Here is an 11,289-nt window from a genome sequence, read left to right as displayed (position 1 = left end):
TCAGCCTGAAAATCAGTATATTGCAAATCCTAAAATAAATGTAAGTAGTGTCTACAGCTTTCCAAATGGTATGCATCAATGTATTTTCCTGTAGCAGCATCTAATTATTGTAATGAATCATGAACAGGGTGACTTGAAAGCTTATGTGAAATTTTACAAAAGTGGATACTAATATTTGTTGGCATCTTTGACAGTTACCTTTATTGATCAGAAACAGAAATAATGCGTTCTGTCAGTATGCCCAGCACACATATAAACAACACAGGGAAATGCAGTAAACACGGAAACTACAGCAGCCAAAAAAAGACCTGGGTTCATCACAACTTAAAACATGCTAATCCAGTCTTATCTTAGTATTTACACAGCCAAAGCCCAGCTGACAGTTGATATGTACATACATGTATCAATAGACATAAATATGTAGATCTTATAACCTAAATATGAGAGTGATACATGCATATGTATGTATAACAGAACTCAGAGATTTACTCTGAATGTCAAATAGATTTTGATTCCTCTTGGCTGTATTTAACCAATTTCTAAACTTCAAATACTCTGTTCTTAACATCAGGAAGTACATTATTTTACTATAGTCCTACATGGTCCATTAATACACTCACCTTCCATCCATTATGAATATTTGAATATATGCTTAATAAAGAATTTATCAACATTGATCTGTTCCTCTTAGTTCAATGAATTTCTGTGTTGCTCCTTCTAAGATTTGTTCTCTCCCTCCTCTTATGAAGGAATTACATGTACAGTAGCATATGCATAAAGCCTTGAATATTGATGCAGAGCTTGCATGCTCCAGTTTAAGCCTGATTAAGATTTCTTTAGGAATCATATGTATGAAGCTGAATAGTGAGGTTATTCTCCACAAAGTACTTTCTCAATTAGATGGGCTTTTGCTCCACTGTATCATTAAAGGCATGCTCTATCCTCACAAGGAGTGCACCATGCACCACCTTACAGTAAATTTGCACCCAAATCCCAACGCTGAGGCCTTAAAGATTATGTACAATGCCACCCTAATGACCCATTATTTTTTAGATATAGATATAACTTCTACTCTACTGAGCTAAAATACTAACCAGTCAATTTAACTGTTTTGAAAAATTTAACTAAAGGTATTTCACATGTGATAGGGTCATAAAGTTCCAGTTCACAGGTTTTCTGAGTTGATGCTTACTTGTGTGGAAAAATCTTGTGTCCACAAACTTATCTCTGCTAAAAGCACAGAGCCAACAAGAGAAGAAACCAGGGGAAGATTCAAGGTGAGATAACAGCAGGCCCTTGTTTATGGGATATAAGATTCATGGAAGAGGTGACTTGCTGCAGTTTAAGGATACCCAGAAAAAAGAGCCTGTATTCTTACAACACAAGAGGAAAGCAAAACAGGAAGTCACAGTTTATAGGGCTATGGAAATCTGTGGACTGTGTGATGCAGGAGGGATTTTTGTTAGGTAGCTCCTCTGTCTCCCAAATCTAAGACCATGAACCAGGACGTGTTGTAAATCCCTTTGGCTTTCATTATTAGTGTTTCAAGGGCAGACTTCGGTAGGCTGCTAGAACAGGGAGTAGATTTCACATCTGAACCCAGTAAGGATATAAATAAAAGCACAATTCTTCCGCAGGAAAAATATTTGTAGGAGGTTTGACCCTTCACTCTGAGTTTTCATTGCTATCCACTGGTGTGGAGGAAATTCTCTCTTTTCCAAGGCAGAGGCAAAAAGGGCTATCTCAGTGGCAAGCTGAACTGATATAAACAAATGGTCAAAACCTGCCTGTGAGCAACACTTCCCTGCAAATGCACTGCAAGGGCAGTGTCAGGGCTGATGAAACCCACCATCAGCCCCACAGCTGGGTTACCCTGTAGGGAGGAGAGAATGGGTAAGGGACAAGGGATCTGTAAGGAATCAAACACCGACACAGGTTTGGAGAAAAAGGTGGAAGTTTGATATGGCTGCTGAAAGACAGGGATGTCACTTTAAATAACAATCTTTGCTTTAATGCACTAATCGAAGGGTTAGAGCATTAAAACCTTAAAATGGGCTGAAAAATGTTGGAAATGTTCTCCATTCCTTTGGGCATGGGAGGTATCTCTAGGAAACATTTTTCTTGTCTAATGGGGCAAAGTCTCTAATACAAATAGTTCTCTAATACAAAGTCATACATTTCTTGACAGACATTTTTGAGAAATAAGGCTGCCAGCACCTGGAGTTCTAGTCTTGGAGTAAGGACCTCTGAAAGGTGCCTGGAGTGGTTTTCAGAAACAGTGAATCTTAGGACATTGTATAAATCCACAACAACAGTATTCAGGCACACTCTGAACATTGGCTCAGCTGTTAGTCTGATATGTGGAAATGGTCGGAAGGTTGCCCACAGCAGACAGGATGAAGTGCTAAAGAGAAAATGCAGCCTTTCATTAATTTCTAAACTGAGCCATGCAGAAAGTACCCTGCTCAGGATTAGATTCAGGTGAACCTTTGAACCAGCAGATTTGAGAATCACGACAAATAGCACACAGATGTATCAGTGTTGCTTGTTAAAGGTGCTACTTCTCACAACCAGCTGGAATTTTGCTGGGACACTGCAGGTGGGCATCTGCCTCTCTCTCCCAATGGCACCACTGATGTCTTCTTTGCTACAGAAAAAGGGACCAACTCTTTCTCTCTGTGAGCAATCCTTCCCTGTGTTACCCTGCCTCCAGCCACATTTCACAAAACTTGGGTAAGTAGTTCCCTATTGCTACTGGGATGCACAGAACAAACCAACAGATCCTAAAAGCAGCTCTCTCTGCAGCATGGCCCAGCAGACAAGTGAAACACAGCAAATTGGTCATGTTTTATGGTGTCCATGGCATTACAGGAGAGAAAAAAAGGCTATCAATATCCCTCCATTTCATTCAGAAATACATCAAATGCTTCAGAGTCCATCAGACTCTAACACTTCTCACATCAGCAAGGTGGTTTTCATCATTTCACTACCAGACACAGCTGTGAAAGGTTTGGAGAAATTAGGAGAGACTTTTGCAGGATGGCACAGTTTTCACAGGATTACAGGATGGCTGAGGCTGGAGGGTGTCTCTGGAGATTACTGAGGCCCACCTCCTGCTCAAACAGGGTCAGTTACAGTGGGTTTCCCAGGACCGTTTCACTTCAAATTTTGTCTCCACAGACAGAGACTTCACAACTTCTTTAGGCAACATGTTCCTATGTTTGACCACCCTTAAAGTAAAAATGTGCTTTCTTGTATTCAGATGGAATGTCATGACTTTTAATTTGTGACCACTGCACCTTTTCCTGTCACAGAATCATTTAGGATGGAAAAGACCTCTAAGACCATCAAGTCCAACCTTTGACTGATCACCACCTTGTCAATAAGACCATGGCACTAAATGTGACATCAGTCGTTTCTTGAACACCTCCAGGGATAGCGATTCCATCACTTCCCTGAGCAGCTCATTCCAATGCTTAACAACTCTTTCTGTGAAGAAGTTATTCCTGATGTCCAGCCTGAACTTTTCCTGGTGCAGCTTGAAGCCATTTCCTCTCATCCTTTCGTTGGGATGATATATATATATCTATGCCTGGGAGAAGAGGCTGACCCCTGCTTGGCTACAGCCCTCTTTCAGGTGGTTGTAGAGAGCAATAAGGTCTCCTCTGAGCCTCCTTTTCTCCAGGCTAAACAACCCCAGCTCCCTCCTCATAGGACTTACTGTCAGTCAGTAGCACTTGGCAAAATCTGTCTCACTCTTCTTCAGCCCCCTGCCCTCAGGTATTTATACCCATGGATAAGTATCCCCCTTAGCCTTTTCTTCTCCTGTCTGGAAAATCCCAGCTCTCTCTGCCTCACCTTCATAGGTGAGACACTCCAGTCCTTTAAATAATCTTCTTGGTCCTTTGCTTGACTTTCTCCACCACATGCATGTCTCTTTCATGCTGGGAAGCTCTGGGTGTGTCTCACCGGGACTCAGTAGAGTATTGACTCCAGTCTTTAGAGATAGCAGTGAAGAAGAGAGTGAAAACCAGACTTTCACCCTTTGCTCAGTTCCAGTCTCTGCACTGAGAGTCACTCAGTCTGTATTAGTGGATGATTAGGGGATCCTTCAACGACGGATGAATTCAGACTGCTCTCTATTGGAAAAGGATTTGTATCACAAAGTCACTGTTCCAAGTGCTGCCTTTTATGGAATCTTAGCTAAGAGGCCAAAGGTAAAAGATTTCAAGAGAACAGGCAGTCCTCCCTACCCAGATGATGGAATTGAATTGTTTTAGTAAGGGAATGCCTCAGAAGAGCCTAATCACACCAATTCCCACAGCATGTCCCTACTCCACACAGCTTCATGAGCTCTCTGTAACTCTCCTCGAAGAAGGAATGACTTGATCAATTACAGAGGCACTTTTGGCTACTGGCAAAACAGGCCATTTTCTAACACAATGAGAGGTTGGTGTGTGTTTCCCAGTGAGCTCCCAAGCATGTGCCACGGTAAAAATCACAGCCCAATCTGCCTGCACTATTGTACCATGTAGAGGATGATCGACCTCAAATGCATTCATCACTGCAAATAAGTGACATTACTTAGTGAAACGGGAAGGACAGCTATCAGAGAGGAACCACACAAACTTCTCCCAAATTTGAAAGAAAATCACTCTATGGAATGGGCATGTTTGTATTTTGCTACACACCAGCACAGAGAACAATCAGCCAAACAAAACATTTCCCTGACCCTAATAGAATGCATTTGATTCACACACTAAATTCAACGTATGCTTTAAAACGTGACAAGGAGGCTGAGGATCCAAACAGGGTGTGTGTGAATCACAGGGGACTGCCTGAAGAAACACACAGCGGAGGACGCGCAACACGGTTGCCTCCATAGCAGCGACGGCCCTATTGCCGGCAGTGACTGCGATCGATCACGGGCCACAGGCCCCGTCTCTCCTGCCGGACCCAGCCCGCCCAACTGCGCCATCGGCCTTCGCCCGGCCCGGCCCGGCCCGCGCCCCAGCGAGCGAGCGGAGCCCGGCCGCGGTGGCGCCGCTTCTGTGGAGCTGTGCTGCCCTCCGGCGGCAACCAGCCGGCACCGGCAGCACCGGCAGCACCGGCAGCGCCGGCAGCACCGGCAGCACCGGCAGCGCCGGCAGCACCGGCAGCAGCGGCAGCACCGGCAGCAGCAGCGCTGGCCGAGGGGGCCCGGCCGGGCACCGGCACAGGCGGGACGAGCGGCGGCTCGGGGCCCGCGGAGGCCGGCACTGCTGGGCGCGCTGTTTCGCCCAGAAGGGCGCTTTCGCCGTGTGCCTGCCCGTGCAGAGGGTGGAACTGGGTGATGGCTAAAATCCCTCCCCAGCCCAAACCGTTCTGTGCCATTCATCTTTTCTTTTTCTTTAAGATTTCCTTAAACATTCTCTCGCTGTTCTGCTCCCCCAGTTCCGAAACGCTCTCTCCCTTTGGTGCTGAGAAGCGGATCTGCAGCATATGGCTTCGCGGAGAAGGTGTAGGGAGTCAGAGGAACCGAGACTCAGTTCTGCTCGCCAGGGAGCTGGAGCGAGAGGCCGAAGCACACAGCTCTCACCTGCCTGCACTCAAGTATAGGCCAATACTCCTACACATCTCCTTTGTAAAATTATTTAAAGATCACATATTTTTATAACATCACCTATATAGAGATATAAATAGCTTGTACTATAAATCAAAGCACTGTAAAAATGTGATTTAAACACTCCTAGGCATGAACATTATAATGAGAAACTACTGGCGCTTCATACTACTTAACTCAGATATTTTTAAGCACTGGGAAAGCTGTTCTGATAGCAACATTCATTCACAACTTCATATTTATTGAAGTCACTAAGGAACAACGAGGAACAACGTATGTCATTGGCTCTGCATTCAAGATCATAAATCATTGCTGTAAAACGAACACAGCTAAGCACCAGATATAGAGCCATTGAACCATAAACTGGTTTGGGTTGAAAAGGACCTTTAAAAATCATCAAATCCAATCCCTGATGAGTCTCAAGGGAATGTTGAAGAGAGGAATTACAAAGAACTGTCCAAGAAAAATCCTACTGGATTGATACTAGGAAAATGATTCAATGTTTACATAGAAAATTCTCCCTGGTGCAACATTTCTGGTTTTGTTAGGTGGGAAAAAAGGTAAACTGAAATTTTTAAGGACCATTTTTCAACTCAGAACTAGGCACACATAGAGCAGCATCCTCTGTGGCAATGAACTACAGAACCAATATTGATTTCAGTAGAGGGATTAATTCCATAGAGCTTTTATACAGATATAGGAAAAAAACAAGTGCTTCATTGATCCATAACGTTGCCTGAAAGACATGCACTGCCTCATTAGATCTGATAATTTGATAACTGAGTTTGGAGTGTTACTTTGAAATACAGTCACAGCAGTATATACTGAAATCATATATTATCACGTGTAAGATGTGCATGCTGCAAAACGTCGCATTCATCTCAAGGAATCCCCAGGAACTGGGACTATACAGCTCATTTCATCTTTCATGTAGTTCAAAATGAACCTGCAAGCAGTACATTATATATGTGACTTGAACATATAGAGAGTGTGATGCTCCTATCGTTGAAGCTGTGAAACAATGCATCCATTTTTCAGGAAGAGCACCACAAACAATCACAAGGAAACCTCGAAGTTATTGCAGGTCTCATGGAATATACAATACTGATATATAAACTATGGATGTCTAACCCTGAGGATGTAAAGAGAGACTTTATGTTGTGGATATAAACCTACCACTTCAGCATTTGAGAGCTGTGATGGTTTAGGTCAGGTCCACTGGAAGAGGAGCATAGGTAAGATCTGGGTATGTAGGAGTGTGTTTATACATATATACGCTAATACACGTGTGGTGCAACGAGCCTATACACCGGCAAGCCTCGGCCGTGCCGGGTGCCCCTGCCCCACGGTCTCACGACACCCGCACGCCCGGGCTGTGGCAGGGGCTGCCTCTCCCCGAGGACAGTCGGTGCCGGCGGGGCTCGCCCGGGACGCTGCCCCGGGGGGCTCGGTGGGGGCTGCTCGAGGGACAGCAGCGCGGGGAGCTCGGGGAGCGGCTGAAGCCTCGCGGGGCAGCGAGGGCTGCGGAGCGGCCGCTTGCCGGGCGGTGCCCGGTGCCCGGGGCCGGGCGCGCCCCGCACACCGCCCCGCGCTCCCGGCCGCGGGCTCCGCGCGGGGGCGGCGCGGGCGCGGCGCTGCGGCGGGGCCGCGCCTGCCAGCGGCCGGGAGGCAGCGCCGCCGCTCCGGCTCCGCTCCTGCTGCCGCTCCGCAACTTTCGGGCAAACACTGCCCCCTCGTCCTCGTCCCCCCGCCGGCGGCTGGTAAGCGCCGGGCTCCCGCTCCCGGGCGGGCAGGCGGAGGGCGGCGGGGAACCCGGCTGCAGCCCCCCGGGCGGGCACCGCCGCGCCGCGCACATGGCCGCGGGAAACTTCGGCCGGCGGACGGGGCGGGGGCACTCCCGGGGTGCCGCGGGGACCGGGGAGGGGACGCGGGAAGGAGCGGCGGAGCGGGCACGGGCGGGCAGGTGCCACCCTCCGCCGAGCGGAGCGGAGCGGAGCGGAGCGCGTCGCCCCGGGCGCAGTGCGCGGGCGGCGGCGGCGGCGAGTGAGCGACGGTCGCCGGACAGGTGCGGGCGGGCCGGGGCTGCGGGAAGGGAGCGGCGGCCCCGCAGTGCCCGGTGCGGAGCGAGCGGGAACCGGTGCGGGGCAGCGCGGGGCGGGCGGGGGAGCCCCGGGGGGCGGCTTTTGGTTCGGGCGTTTTGCCTTGCGGCTCCGGCGGGGAGGGAGAACAAGTTGCTGAGCGATGTAGCACGGGGGCACAGGGTTCAGGCGGAAAATCCAGGCGATTCCCCTCTGGGTGTGTTCTTGAGGGCTGTTTTGGGGTTTTTGTTGGGTTCGGGGTGGTTTGTTTGTTTTTTGTTCCGTTGGCTTTTGGGGGGTTTTGTTGTGGTTTTGGTTTTTTGTTTGTTTTTAATAGGGCACAGAGGAAAACGTTAGTGCACAATGCTGAAATTGGTGATCTGGTCGCTGAGGCAGGTATCCAAAAAGCAGCAGTCGCTGGAGCAGCTACATTACTGTCGTTCTTCGTGCTAGCGTGAGGTTTATGTGCCTTTGCGAGGAAGGTCACTTTTTACCCTCTTCCTCCCCCCGCCCCCCCCCCCAACAACCCACCCTCCTTTTGCTAAGCCGTGCATCAGCAGCATGAATTCCAAGAAGCAGTAGGTGTTTCTTGGCATTTCAACTGGGATTTTGGAAAGGGAAGCCGGGTATTTAATGGGAAAAAATTGCGATGGAAGGAAAGGATGCGGAGGCTGCACACAGCCCTGGGTTTGCAGGCATGTGGAAGTTGTTGAAATAGGTAAGGGGTTGAAATTGGCATTTGGAAAATGGTGGCTATTTTTTTAGTTACTTGTACCACAGATGAATATTGGGAAAAGCTGGGCCACAAAGAATTTTTCCTGTTTTGCAGTTTGCTGACAGCAGAAGGTAAAACATGTCCTTGAAGATACACAATTTTACATAAACAGCTGATGTTTACATAAGCCTAGATAAGTTTGTGAAAAACGCAGATAGCAAAAGATGCGTTGTTAGCTGAACTCCGCTATCCTGCTCTCTGTCCATGCAATAATTTATCAATTTTTTGTATTGTTGCAGTGTAAGAACAAAGTGAACAGCTGCACCTCCACCAAAGCAACCACCTGCGTTCCTCTTCTCCTCTGGAATGGACAATGGGATGGTCTCTGACTTTATCATGATCAAAAACTTCTTCCTCTTCTGCGTTTCCATGAGTTTAGCCAGCCACTTCGGGTGAGTTGCCAGTTGCATTTGAATTTCTGCTGTGGCTTTTTTAAGGAGATGAGAAACCTTGGCTCCGTGTGGTACAGAGCAGCTGAGCAAAACAAGCGGGCTTTGCGTTTCATCTTAAGGCGCTGGTGTCGGGGGGAAGGGAGTGGTTTGCACTCCTGTTCAAATTTGCTCTCTTGCAGCAGTTCTTTATGCCTGCTCTGGCGGCACAGGGAAAGGCTTGTGGGGCACAAGGGGCTCAGACCAGGCCTTCAGCTGCTGAGTGCTCTGACCTGGGTCTAGAACAGGCAGGGGTTGTGGTGCCCTCTGCCCCTGTGTCTGTCATGTCGGGATCTTGCACCTTCCCTCTCACCTGATGGGTGCTGGTTATAGGCAGTAGTGCAAAAACAGCCCCAAAACTGCGATAATGAGTCTTAATGCATGTTATTAGCTGGTACAGGCTTTCCTCCTGAGTGACTTAAGATAGGGACTGCTTAGAAGGATGTCTGAGTTGGAAACTTGTTAGAGTAATTAGAAATCGTGTTTCCTTGAAGCATATAGCAAGGAATCCCATTTCCTTATTTTTGCTTTGGATGCTTTCCTGACAGTGATATTCTGAAAACTGTATCAAAGAGATGTTCCAACTGTAGGTCTCAGAAAATTAAAAATAAAGTCAGAAGCCCTCTATTTATATGTTTTCACTGTACCCAGAGATCTTAAGAACTTTCTGAATATGAGCTATACAATAGAATCTGGAAAAAGCATTTTCCAAGTGCTTGGGAAACGTAGGTTGATTCTTCTTTGTGGAGGAGAACAATTATTTATGATTTCACCAGAAAAAAATGAATCCTCCCAGTATGCTGATTCACAAGCACACCCATCAATTCCTTGCTATAAGAAGATACAAAATGGAGATGCAAATCAGTTTCTGATTTCAAGCAAACGGATTTGTTCCAGATTGGAACTAGGAGAAAGACCAAACTTTGAGTGGTGACTGTCTGTGCTGTAAGCAAAGCTTAGCCTGGTATCCAGCACATGTCCCGTGCAGGCAGGCAGAAGCCTGTGACCTCAGAGGTTTATATGAGCAGTTGTGGGACTGCACTTTACAAAGGATGCAAAGAGCTGCACACTCATCTGTTCACCTTGGAAAAACCTGGTCCTTCTTTCAACATAGTCTAAGGCAAAAGTGTCCCAGGATTTTGTGACAGAATTTAAGAGGGAAGAGTGGGACTTGCTTTAAACTTGTCTTTACATTATTGTAGTTTGACAGAGTATTTCCACATTGAGAAAATCTTGGTGACTATAACCTTTAGCCCTTCTTGGTTGTTCATCATCCCTGCAGAAGGCAGCACATTGCAATAGCTGAGTGTGATCTGCTTGCTGTGTGGGTCTTTAAGTGTGCATCTCCTCTAACACAAGAATAGATCGACGAGGATGCAAAAGACCCCAAAACCAAACAACTCAAAACCTAGACAGTTTAACCCCCTTTTGACTCCAAAGCAAATACTGAATCAAAGTCTCAGGTAGAAATCAGTGTGACCTGTCACCTGGCAGATAACCAGAATAGGACAGTTTGAGGAAACTAGGACACTTGTTTTCTGCAAGTTAGTCAAAAAGCTTCTGTGCACTAAAATGAGATCATCACGTAAATTCCCCCCATCCCACCCCCCTCGCCCCCCATTTCTGATCCAGTAATTTTAGTCCAGGCCTGCAGAGATAAGCAGCTCCAGTTCACTGCACTATTCACACACTGCCTTAGGGCTGAATTTTGACCCTGCTCAAAAGACAGAGGATGCTCCAGCGCTTCTGCTTCAGAGGCAGAAGCAGTTTCAGAGTGTAATTTGCTAAGTGCTTTGGGACTGACTCTTCAGGACGGAGGAGTACAATTAACATGTAGGTTGCTGTATTAACTGCAGGAATCTAATACTGATAACACTTGCTGTTGCTACCAGATTCTTCTTTATTAGCTTCATCCATGTTTCTGCTGCCCTGTTATATTGCAGTGAGTTTTGCAATGTGCTAGATAAAAGTGATTGGTCAAATGAGCACAAATTAAAAATCAAAATACTGTAGGACATTACAGATGAAGGCAGATATATTTACAGTTCTCCATAGTCATTCCATATTTATATTAAATCATAAATACGGTTTTTGCTGACATAGCCAAAGCCACCGTGGGGGATTTTGATGCACAATGCCTGGTAACATAAACAGAAATTATGTATCTCAATCTACTAGGCTACTTGAGAAATCTCAGCAAAAGTCTGTGATTAATGTTAAACATAAATGTGTAATGACTATTGAGAATTATCCACATTAGTACGCAGTAGAGGAGTACTGTAGACATAATTGGTCGCAGCTATCTAAAGGAAAATCACTAAATTAAAATGCAAAGATATAGATGAAGTGAGAAGATGTTTTGAAGTCTCCCCCACTCCTGTTTTTTGTATAACAGTTTTATGAATC

The 11,289-nt window shown here is 46.6% G+C and overlaps 1 protein-coding gene across 1 annotated transcript in view; it reads left to right on the top strand.

The window, feature by feature from the left end:
- The first annotated feature begins 7,252 nt into the window (after positions 1–7,252).
- The window catches only part of GABRA5 (gamma-aminobutyric acid type A receptor subunit alpha5), a 56,063-nt gene continuing 52,026 nt past the window's right edge, over positions 7,253–11,289 (top strand). The window contains exons 1-3 of the mRNA XM_063149733.1: positions 7,253–7,362; positions 8,018–8,076; positions 8,695–8,847. Of these exons, the coding sequence (XP_063005803.1) occupies positions 8,762–8,847 (86 nt within the window). The 5' untranslated portion in view covers positions 7,253–7,362; positions 8,018–8,076; positions 8,695–8,761. The remainder of the gene's footprint in view (positions 7,363–8,017; positions 8,077–8,694; positions 8,848–11,289) is intronic.

The sequence above is a fragment of the Melospiza melodia genome, chromosome 2 (genome assembly GCF_035770615.1).
Source record: "Melospiza melodia melodia isolate bMelMel2 chromosome 2, bMelMel2.pri, whole genome shotgun sequence".
Lineage (NCBI taxonomy): Eukaryota > Metazoa > Chordata > Aves > Passeriformes > Passerellidae > Melospiza > Melospiza melodia.
The sequence above is the reverse complement of the archived record's forward strand: the minus strand, read 5'-3'. Positions and strand labels throughout refer to the sequence as shown.